General features: G+C 49.2%; 1 protein-coding gene and 1 long non-coding RNA gene across 2 annotated transcripts in view; one reads left to right on the forward strand and one right to left on the reverse strand.

Moving 5' to 3' along the window:
• The first annotated feature begins 454 nt into the window (after window positions 1-454).
• Window positions 455-10,319, forward strand: LOC122390485. The gene is made up of 3 exons (XR_006258166.1): window positions 455-1,009; window positions 2,346-2,457; window positions 10,186-10,319. It is a non-coding gene; the product is annotated as an uncharacterized LOC122390485 (long non-coding RNA).
• A 329-nt stretch (window positions 10,320-10,648) lies between these two features.
• Window positions 10,649-13,080, reverse strand: part of LOC122390487 (angiopoietin-4-like) — a 39,405-nt gene continuing 36,973 nt past the window's right edge. Inside the window, exon 9 of the mRNA XM_043383493.1 lies at window positions 10,649-11,514. Coding sequence (XP_043239428.1) covers window positions 11,175-11,514 — 340 coding nt within the window. The 3' untranslated portion in view covers window positions 10,649-11,174. The remainder of the gene's footprint in view (window positions 11,515-13,080) is intronic.

Here is a 13,080-nt window from a genome sequence, read left to right on the forward strand (position 1 = left end):
AGCTACATCGCGGCCGTGGCGGCCGCGCGCAGAGGGATGCTAAGCCGCGAGGCTTCGCGTCGCTAGACGCCGGGAGGACAAACAACAACAACAACAAGATATACTGGGTGTTCATTAATGAATGGAACGAAGTAGGCAGGCACCAGAAAGATATGTTTTCATCTCACGTTATCAAATAACTCAATGCATTTTCAGGAGGTTATATCATCTATGATGACATCATCGCGATCACCGCTTGCCACTTGTGTCTCCTACAGAAGGTGCTCAAAGTAACCACCTCGCCCCGCCACCCACGGCTCAGCCCGGCGCCGTGTGTGCCGTGCCATCTTCCTCAGCTGCTCCTCGCCTATGCTTCTGGCGAAGTCCTCCACGACCTTTTTCAGTTCTTTGATTGTTTCCGGCTCCGATTCCACCACGCGATCCAAAGCTTGGGGCCAGAACGAGAAATCCAGGCAGGACAGGTCGGGACTGTATGCGGTCCAGTGCAGATGGGCATAAGTTTATTTTTAGGTGGTTATTTTTCTACAGGTAGTTACATGAGTCGGTAATGCGCTCTTATTTCGCATTAGCGGTGAATCCGTTCCTAATACGTGTTTGCTTTGCTCATGTAACCCCGGTCCCTGTCACACCGACCCGAATCTGGGTCGGGTGATCTACCAGCCGCGGATGTAAAGAAGCAAGCTTTCTTAACGTCTGGTGGAGCAAACTGAGGGGCTACAAACTAATACAAAAGCATGGGTTGGATGGGGTACCATTTCTGTTCTTTTCTTTTTTTCTTTTTTTTTGGTGATCTTCAGCGTGCCAGGGCTGTGACTAAAAATAAGTGGCCTTAATCCGATGAGAAAGCACGAATTTGGGATACCCTAGGTTTGACCCCTCTAGTCGGTGCCCCCCATTGTCTCCAATCATTCCACCGCCTATGATGACCGGGTCACCTCTGCATAACGGCTGGTCGCTGGAGGAGCGTGCTGCCGCCCCGACGGCGACCTCCTTGGTCCAGGGTGAGACGGTGAGAACCAGATGGCCGTTCAGACGTCGGCTGCAGGGAAAGAATGACGTGTAGGATTGAAAGTTGAAGGGTTCAGTGAGACGGTATAATGCATGTTGGAGAGTGATGTTCTGATAACTGACAATGGCTTAACCCTATTAGTGGCAGGCTCCTGGCTACCCCTATTAGTGGCAGGGGGGGGGGGCTGTTTACGACCCCCCCCCCCTGATATCTCGAGATCTAACTGGCCGATTTTCAAAATTCAAACGGCATTCGATTTCGCTCAACGTGATCTACATTTCTAAAAAATAAAAAATAAAAAATGTCAATAGGGGGGTAGAGGGGGTGAAAACGGGCAAATTGCAGATACATTTTAGACCGTTTAGTGTTAATCACGGCCAGGTTTCTGAACCAATCTTAACGCAACTTTTGCCGATCGATAGAGAATGAACCAGGAATTCACATGGATCCTAAAAATATGCATTTTCAAAAATCATAGGCGGATACAGATGAATTTACTAATTATTTCCCAATATTCAGCACCTAGACGCGCCTATGATTTTAGGGGAAAACATCGCTTGTAAGTGTTCACAAATACATGGTATGGTGCATTTGATCGCTTTCTGGCAATGTAACTACTACGAAACCGCTCATCAAATGGTACTGTACATTTCAGTATGAACCCCCCCCCCCTTTTGGACGCCTGGATCCGCCTATTATAGCAAAAACGTGTCAAAAGAGGGTGCACAATAACTTTGTATATGTTATCACATGATACCTTTCATTCACTGTTCGTAAAACTGGTGCATACAGTTATAATACATCAGCATCGTGATCTTCGCCCAAATGACTCGCTTCACGAATAGGAACCCCCAATTCCCAGTGCTCTGGAGCCGCCCCTGGTAAAGTTATGAACTTGAAATTTTCAGGGAATGTGCCCAATTTAGTTTTAGGAAAAGTCAGAAAATTTCAGCATCGTAGCTTCAGCGGTTTCGGATATATTCCCGAAAAACCTGAGGGGTGGATGAAAACAACCCCCCCCCCCCTGCCACTAATAGGGTTAAGGTGAGCACAAGTGCGTATTTTTGTGGTAGGTGCCGCAATATATTTATTACGTTGATTTGGGATAGCTCAGTCGTGTGATACTCCGAATGAATTTGAACGTTAGCGCGGCTGAAAGGCTCTAGAAATAACTAAAGTGTCTGAGCATGCGATAATCCTTTTCCCAGACGTGGCCGAGGGTGTAGTGAAGAGGGGACATCTTACATTGTCCATCTGTTTCTTGTGTACCTGGTCTGTGGGCTGTGGGTTTGTGTGCTAGCATTTCACTGCTGTTACATTAGCTCTTATTTTCCAGGTCTAGTGGAAAGCGTCGCCACGGCATCATCACCATGACCAGCGCAGCATCGGCGGCGGGAAGTTTTTCGCCACAGCATCAGCAACTGGATTGTGTCACACATTCGAAAGTGGTGGGTGAATTGCAAGCTGGCTCGCCACGTCATTGACTCATTGACTCATACATTAGACATACACCAGTGCATCTGGTTGGCGATGTCATTTTTGTAATTCCTCAAAGTAATTGCGAAATGCGCTTACCGCCGCGAAGTTAGCTGTTCAGTTTCAGAGAATCGATCTTGGCGATTCGCTTTTATTATAAAGACTCAGTATCTGGGTGGCGGGTAGCTAACCCAGTAAACATGCCGACGTCGGCCCGACGTCGGCCGACGTCGGGGTGACGTCGGCATCTCGGCATCGGCATGCCGACGTCGGCCCGACGTCGGCTGGATGTCGGATATGCCCGCATGTTCCGACGTCCAGCCGAGGTCCAGCCGACGTCGGGCCGACGTCGGACCGAGATCAATTGCTGAGGTCCAGCCGACGTCGGGCCGACGTCGGACCGACATCGGCCGCTGTTTTGACCGTTAAAATAATATAAAATGCATGTTTCATGTTTCATAAAGAGCTTCTGTATCCAAAATATCCTCAGGAAACTCAAATCTTCCTCCACGCCGCAACAACCTGATCCGGACTGGACGGGAAACTTTATCCCATTTGGGATTGCCCGTAAGCCGAGCTCGCCCGTAGCCGGGTGCGGTGAGTGCTTGGGGGCTGCTCGGCCTATCCTTTGGTCAGGCTCAGCCCCGGCAACTCACCAGGGCCGGGCCCAGTTCATATAGAAAGGCCAGTCGGCAAGTGTCACTTTGCCAAAGTGCCACTTATCAAAGGGACACTTTGGGAAACGTTGGTGCAGGTGTGTAAGAGTGGCTATATGAATCCATTGTTGGGTCGCCCTTTCCAATAAGTGTCACGTAACAGCAATGGGACCAGGGACTCTATATGAACTGGACCCAGGGTGCTCGCCAAGAAGACCAATGTCTCCATCCTATCATCCTTCCGGCTCTGAAATGGTCTTGTCAGACCTAAAGGGCATAACCCAACAAAACAAACTAAATTCGCTGTTTGGCTGCGTGGTGTAGTGGTTAGCGCACTAACCTCGCGTTCAAATGACACGGGGTTCGAATCCCATCGCCGACTGATGCTTTTGGCGTGTTGTCCCAGTAAACATGCCGACGTCGGCGACTGGGGGGCTCGAATCCCGCCGCCGGTTGATATTTTTGGCGCGTTGTCCCAATAAACATGCCGACGTCGGCCCCGTCGGTCCAACGACAAACGATCTCGTCAACCTCGGCAAACGACCTCGGCCCGACGTCGGCTGGACTTCGGCTGGACGTTCGAACATGCGGGCATATCCGACGTCCAGCCGATGTCGGGCCGAGGTTGAACCGACGTTGGGCCGACGTCGGGCCGAGCCTCGGCCCGACGTCGGCATGTTTACTGGATAAGTCAAAGTCGAAAGTATATTGTAGGGGAAGCCGGGGGAAGCCCGGCATAGTAAGCTCTTTTTCATTTTTATTACATACCATACGTGCTGTATAAAATGTTGATATCCTGTTAGCTAGCTAAGTTCATTGGCCGTGTCTCCCCAAAAATTCGGTTTCGTGGAATAAGTATAAGGTTGAGAAAATCGAGTTTTAAAAAAGTGTTGATTTTTATGGGGTAAGCCCGGCATAGGGGTAACGCCGGACACCTCCCCAGCGCTTTACAACGAGTTGATGAAACCATTATGTGTCTTCCAAATATTAACGGAAAGTGAAATATTAAGGTACTGATTAGCTCTGGACATCTTAGAGTTTATGTCACTACTGGTATTTTAGCTAGCGTCTACCACATATACAGTACAGAGGCCAGTTTTACCAAAAAATACCAGCCGGCCGCCGAAATAAAATATCCAGCCGAAAAAATAGACGCCACACAGCCACGAGTTTCACCAACAAAAAAGTTCCAGCCAATATCGGCCGGAAATATTTGTCGCCGGCAGTCAGCTGATATTTTAATATCGATAATGGTCAAGGAGACTGATAAATTATTTAAAACATGTTTCAATTAAAGTTAAGCGTGTTTTTTAATGCAAATACAACAAAGATTTAGAAATATTATTATTGGAATACATAACATATATTTTTAAGAGTTGTAACCACAAAATAGACCATAATAAACTTGCCAATACAAGACCACCAAATTGTAAATCTACGTCATTTATGACGGTCACGATAGGAAGCGTGCGTTTTAGTGGATCTTTTTTTTTCCTGTCAGCCTATTATATTTCATTTTTACAATACCTTTAACTTGCAATTAACCTTTTTGTCTGCTTTTAGTCGCACCTTGTAGAAAATAATCGTGTCGAACGTGCACGCAATGTATGGACCCCCACTCCCACCTTTTATGAGGTGGGGACTATAATAGATGGGACCCGCTCCCGACGGATCCGGGAGTCGCATCTCTTTCCTAGATGTCAAAAGAGTGGGGAAGAAGCGGCAAACATTGTTCCCAGAGGCGCCACCTGAAGCTGGACGGACAGTTCCGCTGCCGAGCGAGTGAACTGCGGTGCTGCGAGGCGGCTTCGCGCGCACTGCATTACACCTACTTCTAGGACCAAGAGGGCTAAGGATTCGCCAAGGCCTATATAAAGCCTTGTGCCAAGGCGAGTGTCATACCTCAGGAAGATACCTACCCAGATTAACTGCACCGCGGTCATTGCAGGGCTGAGGGCGGTCGTTCGCCCCACTTCGGCGAGGTGGAGGTCATGCTGCCCGGCTAGGTGGTTTCAGCCGATATGCAGGCCCCGTTTGCCGGGCCCGGTCAAGACGAAGGAACGCCACACAGCAAACAATATAAGCTCCGGCCCCGCTACACTGGTCCGGCTCGTAACAATACCTGCGCTAGCTTCGTCGACCGTCGTTCGACTGCGCCCAGTACCGCTCAGTGGAGAGTCCTGCCGAACTCATCCACGTGTGCCGAGATCATTCGTTGCGCACGGACACAATCGTCCGACGGAGACCGCTTTACATGATGATCGCGTGGTGACCACCTTTTCGCCGGCTTCCACGCCCAGTCGAGCCGTCTGGCTACGCCCCAACCAAATGATCGTTCTAAGCCTTTCGACTGGTTTGCAAAACTCGGGTCTAATATCGAAGTATTTGGGAGTTAGGACACGTTAAATCCGTGTTCATGAACAAATATACATTATGCAACTAAAAACGCCTTACTTACTTTAACTTTTCTAGGCTGATGACAAGGTAAACACCTATTCATTGTAATATTTCTAAAATGTAAATAAATCATGAGCGATGAGCGTAAAAAGGTGAAAAAAGCGATCAACTAGAAGCTAGTGTGGAAATCCACTGACGTAGGTCGCCTCGTGCTGGCGCAGCTCGTACAGCGGCACCGGCGTCTCCCGCACCCGGCCGTCCGCCTTGCCCGCCTGCGCCATCAGCCGCTGGAAATGGCTGCGCTGCCGCTCAAACATTAGCGTGACCGCCCGGCCGGCCCGGCTGACGCGCGCCGTCCGACGCACGCAGTGTGCCTTCAACAGCGCCGGGATGTCGTACGACACGACCGCGTCCACGGCGTCCACGTCAATACCGCGCGCCATAGCCTCGAGCACACCAGCGCGGCCATCTCAGCTAGCGCGCGCCGCCGCTGGCCCGCCGGCACTGCCCCAGGCAACTCGGCCTCGCGCGCGCCCAGCACCGACAGCGGTAGCTCCAGCTGGTGCGCCGCCTCGTTCCAGTTGACCAACACGAGCGAGCGCCGCCAGTCGGGATGTCGGAGCAAACTGTGCATCAGCAGCGGCTTCTGCGGCTGCGGCGCCACCACGTTGAACGACTCGCTCAGCTCGGCCGGCGTGGTGAACCTGCCGACGAACTGACCGGGCAGTGCGACGGCGGCGGCCGCCTAGCAGTCGCGGCTGGAACAGCGACATTCGCTCCAGCTTCTCCGGCCTCCGGGTTCTGTGACAGGGTGGCCAAGAACGGCAGCTTCTGCAGCGGCAGGTGAGGCGCGCAGACGGCGGCGGCCGTCAGCCGGCCGGCGATGCAGGGCGGCGGGCCGTGGCCGCCGCCACCCGCTCCACCGCTTTCAGCCAGCCCGTCTCGGCCATCTCGATCACCCGGTCGGCTTCGTCGATCACCAGGTAGCGCAGGTGCGCTAGCGAGAAGCCCTCGGCGCTGGTTATGTGATCCATCAGCCAGCCGGGAGTGCTCACCACGATCAGCCGGGGAGACCGGGCCGCGCGGCCCCACCGCCACCAGTTGGTGCCCCCCTCGTGCCACTGTGTCTCCACCCAGCAGCCGGACGCAGAGCGGCGTGTCGGCGTCGTACTGGCGGAACACGGCGGGCACCTGAGCGGGCAGCGCCTGTGTGGGTAGCACAGCTAGCGCGCGCACCCGGCGGCCGGCGCACCGCGGCGCCGCGCCTGCACCAGCAGCAGCGCGAGCGCCAGCGTCTTACCGCGGCCGGCCGGGGCCGAGACGCAGAGGTCGGCCGGTGGCAGCGGCGACTCTGCGGCCGCCAGCAGCTCGGGCAGCACCGTCACCTGCACCAGGAACGGCAGATTGGCCGGCGCCGGCCGCCGGTCGCCAATCGGCTGCGGGTGCGCCAGCCAGTCGGGCAGCGCACGCGGTGCACGGCCTGTCGGCTCGAGCGCTCCACCTCGTCCAGCACGGTGAAGTCGTCCGCGGCGGCGTCTCCGTCCAACTCGGAGGTGTCCTCACTGTCGTTATTGGCGACGGCGGCTGCCGCTGTGCGCTCAGTCAGGTCGGCCATCATAGCAACACTCGCCGATGATTGGCGTCATCGAAACCGTCGGACGACGGTGGATTCACCACCGTTTTTGCAGCAGAGACTGGAAAAACCTCAGCAATAAACAAGGAAAAACTTCACAACATGCCACAGCCTGCAATTGTGCATATTTTCATTATATTTCTCACATGACAGAAAATATTGGCTGCTTTATTCTAGGAACTGGCATGAAAACATAAGCAAAAATCAAGCTAAGTGAATTATTATTGTATTTCAACATGAGACTGGGAAAAAATCCTTGTCACTGTCAACATGACCAGTGTAACGGACGGGCTGCATGAACATTTCGGCGCATGATCTGAAAACTCTGTGTGCAGTAATTTCAGCGCTGAGGTGAACAACTAACATTTTGGCCGCAATTTGCCTGGTGCCTCCACAATTTAGCAAAACTAACTCACAATACTTACAGCCAGTTTTAACATGACCCCTGCATGACTCATGCATGCAACATACACATGCATTCAATATCAGCACAGTGCACACACAACAGTTATGGATTCATTTACATTTTACAACAATACTATTATTTTCTTTTCCTTCAATATCGGCAGCATGACTTGCTGAGTTGAGTGGCACAATCTTATGACAGCATTCAGCAAGTTTGTTCGGATTCGCAACCATGCAAACTTTGCACGTTTTGCTTAAAAAAGAAGCCTTTATACATTTCTTTCATGCTATTCAATTTCTTTTTTAAATTTATTGTCATTTATCTTGAAAATCTTGCCATTTTGGTCTTAGCAATGTCAATGCACCTTCCCTATTCCGCACAGCTCAAGAAGTTCCACCCAAAAGTAGTAGTGTAGTGCCATTAGTAGCTGGTGCCTTCCAATGTCAAATGTAGCTGAATATGTGAAAACAGGGACATATTTATTTAAAATCTTGAGTCCAATGAGCCTACCCTCTCTGCCTTTCCTTCCAGCATATTGATATCTTCAAGCACCTTCGATTTTCGAAAATGACCTTCCATCATTATTTTCCACTTCCGTGCGAGCAATGAACTTGTAAGCTGACCACTAGTTAATGCGCTATCATCTTGCTGTTGGGTGCTTGTAGCAAAAAAAATAATATAAAACGAAAAAAACTAACACCACAACACCAAACACCCGTCTTGTTGGTTCCTTTTGGTCCTGCCTGGTGACAAAGGCTCTTTCTTTACGCAATATCATCAGTATTCCTCTTCTAATCTTGAAGCCCAGATGCTTTACAAATTGGCCATGAATGATACTAAATTATTATATCAACTGAGAAGCGCAAATCACGATAATTAGTAACAAATGGGGCCAATTATTCCAACACGACATCAAAAAAATAGACGGGGTCGCCTGTCTATTTTTTGGGGCTGTTTTTCTACATATAATGGCGCAGATAAACACTCCATTAATGCCGCATTTGCCGTTGGTGAAACTCGTTGGCTATTTTTCTGGCTGATATTTTTTCACGCCGGCGGATATTTTTTCGCCTGGTTGGTGAAACTCGTCGGCGGGTTTTTGACAGAAAAATTGCGCCGGGCTGCTATTTTTCTGTTGGTAAAACTGGCCTCAGGTCGATGAAAATCGTGATGCAAAATTGACAAAAAATATGTACCTATTTCAAAATTCCTTAAAATTTATTTTTCTTTTTACCTTAATGCATCATATTACATATCATTCGACTCGGCTGATGAAGAAGAACACAACGACACCATTTTTGAAGCTCTAGCTTCATTGTCTGTCGCGTTATCTGCAAAAAAGTAGTTTGACCCTAGTTGACCTTAAGTGACATGACTGGCTTTGTCTATGATAACATGTTTATTTTCGAAATTTATCTTTGATCTAGGTGTAAACCAAACCTGCTCAGTACCTATTATCTCATGGAAAACAGTGGTTTAGTGGCATTGCTCTCGGTTGGGGGTAAGCTTGGCCACTCGCCCGGGGCTACCCCAATGTGCTAATTTTTATTTTAGAACAGCGATGTTCGAAAAATGTCATACTTAAAGGAAATAGTTCACTTTTAACATGGGGTTTTGAGCTGGAATAGCAGTTTCGTAGCTTGAGCTGAGACTAGCACAAATCAGGAGCTTTTACGGCTCAACGATCACCCTAGACGAAGAAATTCCATTTCTCGTTCCGAAAAGAGTGCCTTGTAGAGGAATGCGTGCCTTGCACAGGAATGCAGCCACGTCATCGTCAGCCAATCAGCGTGCTGCTTACAGCCAATGCAGTATTCGTAGGTTTGAGCTACGCAATATGATTGGTCAATGCGTAATAAGCTTCCGCGTGAAACATTATTTTACATAGAATATAGTTCGCCCTATATTAAAATAAAGAAAATAATTGTTTTTACAAAAAGGTTTTATTTTATTTCATGATTATTTTGAGCATAAAAAATCATAAATCAATAGCAAAATACTGATTTCAGGAAAGTGGACTGTTTCCTTTAAGCCAGCCTGCCTCGTCACGCCTCACTACAAACACTTAAACGGTCCTTACATAACATTCGTATAAATATTAGTACTGTATGGTATAACATTAACAGTGCAACATATCTCACTTTTTAGCTAAAAACCCTTAAAATATCATTTTTGCTCTATAACTTCAACAATATGCAATTTTTGTTAGCCTTAACTTTTTTGCTGGCGTTACCTTAGCTGCCACGCTGAAAGGACAAACAGTTGAGCATTTTATTGTGAATAATTTAGCCGGAAACGGGGTGGCCGGGCTTCCCCCGGCTTCCCCTACAGGTCTCGCGGGTTTTAGCGGTAGGTTTTGCACCTAGAAAATTTAGTGTACTTCAGGCTATATCTTCGTCGTCTTAAGCTTTTAAGTGTTGAAGATGCGATCGACTTGTTGGGTAACAAGCCGGCCATGATCGTGTAAAATGGCTTCATCGTAGATCGATTAGTTTCTGAGATATAACCGGAAATGTAAAAGTGCAAAACCTACCGCTTAATCTCGCGAGACCTGTACCTTCTGTGTAAGTGGTACATAAGTTTATAACACGTTTCATCTATGTTTCAGGCTGATAATGTCAGAAGAGACCATGAGCGCACCAATATCACGGACAAACGACGGGAGAAAAATGGGTGCTAGGGTGCAACTTGGGTGCTCCTCCCGGCAACTGCCTGCGCATCTGAGATGAAGCTGAGCTGGTGCACCTTTCAGTTTTTTTTTTTGCTTTGTTTTTTTGGGTGTTGTAGACATGTGGCGATAGAGGCAGCCCTGTCCTCCCCCCCCCCCCCGCCGTCCCTGCCCGAAAACATTGCTATCAGTGGGCGAAGAAAGCGTGGTGATAGGACGTTGGATAGTAATTCAGAGATCCCGGTGTCCCTAACGTTCATAGTGCAAATGTGCAGTACAGTGTCTATTTCTGTAATGCTGTAATACAATACGTGGTACGCATTCCTGAGTGTTTCAGTGTAACTTGCTGCGTTCATGGCGATCTTCAAACGTTGTTCTGCCTCGATCCACACAACCACGCAGACAAATTCACAAGCATAGATTGTTCTATACTTTATACACTATTCAGATTCAGACACATGTGCGTAACTGGCATGAAGTTCTTCATAAACAGTGCGCTACCTAAGCACAAGTTTAACACCAATAACATGCAAAACATGTCAATGAAAAGCTACACTGATGAGTGAGTTGACAAATCTCTTGGTCTTATTGACCCGATCGACTTGCCTCGATCTGCCTGTTGAAGTTGGGCATATCATGGCTAATAGAAACAGTGATATGGTAATAACGAAAATGGTATGGGCTGTCAATAGGTCGCACAGCGAAAACATGCATGCGCACGAATATGACGCCGAAGAGGGTCAGCAAAACGCGATATAACAGTATATGGTGTTGATACAGGTGTAAGACGCTTATTTACATTAAAGTTGTCGTCTGTCGGGCTGTTCCGTTCCATTTTAGCGAGCTGTGCTCCCGTCTGTGTTATGGTATGCTGATTCTGGCGCCCGCGGTGCGGCCGCCCGGTCGCCGGCTGTGGTACGCGGGCCGTCTCACGCGTTCAGCGGCTCCACGCCCAGATCTACCGGCGTGCTGACGGCCGGCGGAGCGGTCTCGGTGACGGGCGGCTCGGCGGCGGTCGGCTCCGGACCGCTCGTCGTGCCGACACCCAGCTGCCCGGACGGCCCGGCCGGGTCGGCCGGCGGCGGCGGCGCGGTGCCGCCCGGCCCGTCCGCCAGCGCCGGCTCCCTGACGTACGACATGGCGCGCACCTTCATCTCGGACGACTTCAGCGAGTAGTCGCCCTTCCACAGCTCCCAGATGATGCCGTGGTAGTGGTCGTTGTCACGCGGCCGCGTGTGGTACTCGCCGTTCAAGTTGGACTCGAAACAGCTGCCAGCGAAAGCAGGTAAGTGCTGAGTTATTGTTTCCCTCGTTGCGATATTAGAACTTCGCTGGTTGCCTGGTGGAGCTTCGCATTTACTTCAATATCAATATTACCATTTATAATTATCCGATAAATGAAGATTAAATTATTAATTATAAATTATATTATTATTGTTGTCCTGGAAAGTATTACCCAGTGGAGATGCCTTTACAATGCACAATGTGCAATGTTATTCCGTGGCTAGCGCCAACGCTAGCGCTAGCCACGTTGGTTCAGATTCGTCGGTTGACGTCAGATTGGTTGTAGCCCTTAGACTTGTCCGAGCGATATAGTGCGTTTAGAGCGTGTTCGCTGATAGGCTTGGATTCAGACATTTTCTTCTGACTTTTTCGAACGAAGAACATTGTTTATTTTCATATGAATACCTGAAACGCCTACATAAGACTCACTCGCTCTCACCGGCAAACCCGGCGCGACAAGACGAGGTATGGCGCTGTTCTTTACCGCTATGGTTTGCTGAAGCGAAGTTACTGATCACCTTACTTCCTTCGGCAATTAATAGAGCAATGTCTTATTTGCTATGGGCCGTACAGATGACAATAGAATGTAAGAAAATATTGTAGAATAACCGTTCAAGAATTGCATGTTTTGGGAATATCTGGTCGAAAAAATCACCCTCTCGACCGCTCTCGAGGGAGTGTCTAAAAAGCAGACGAGATTAGCAGACGAGCCCATGCTCAGTAACTACTGGACCGATTTTGATAATTCTTTCACCATTCAATAGCAGGGAACTTATATAGGTGCCGTTTTTCGTTTTTTGGTGATTGGTTCACTCTGACTGGACCAATCGGACCAAAATGGTCCAGAACCATACACCCCCTTAAAAGCAGACGAGCCCATGCTCCGAAACTACTGGACCGATTTCGATGAAACCTTCACCATTAGACGCGCCGTGGTCTGAAACGGTGCCGTTTTTGATAATTTTTTGATTGGTCCACCCTAAGTGGTCCAAATCGGTCCAAAACCCCTAAAATCTGTTGCAGACGAGCCCATGCTCCGAAACTACTGGACCGATTTCGATGAAACCTTGACCATTAGACGCGCCGTGGTGTGAAACGGTGCCGTTTTGGATAATTTTTTGATTGGTCCACCCTTAGTGGTCCAAATCGGTCCAAAACCGCTAAAATCTGTTGCAGACGAGCCCATGCTCCGAAACTACTGGACCGATTTCGATGAAACCTTCACCATTAGACGCGCCGTGGTCTGAAACGGTGCCGTTTATGATAATTTTTTGATTGGTCCACCCTGAGTGGTCCAAATCGGTCCAAAACCCCTAAAATATGTTGCAGACGAGCCCATGCTCCGAAACTACTGGGCCGATTTCGATGAAACCTTCACCATTCGACGCACCGTGGTGTAAAACGGTGCCGTTTTTGATAATTTTTTGATTGGTCCACCCTAAGTGGTCCAAATCGGTCCAAAACCGCTAAGATCTGTTGCAGACGAGCCCATGCTCCGAAACTACTGGGCCGATTTCGATGAAACCTTCACCATTCGATGCACCGTGGTGT

The sequence above is a fragment of the Amphibalanus amphitrite genome, unplaced genomic scaffold (genome assembly GCF_019059575.1).
Source record: "Amphibalanus amphitrite isolate SeventyFive unplaced genomic scaffold, NRLGWU_Aamphi_draft 000020F_arrow, whole genome shotgun sequence".
NCBI lineage: Eukaryota > Metazoa > Arthropoda > Thecostraca > Balanomorpha > Balanidae > Amphibalanus > Amphibalanus amphitrite.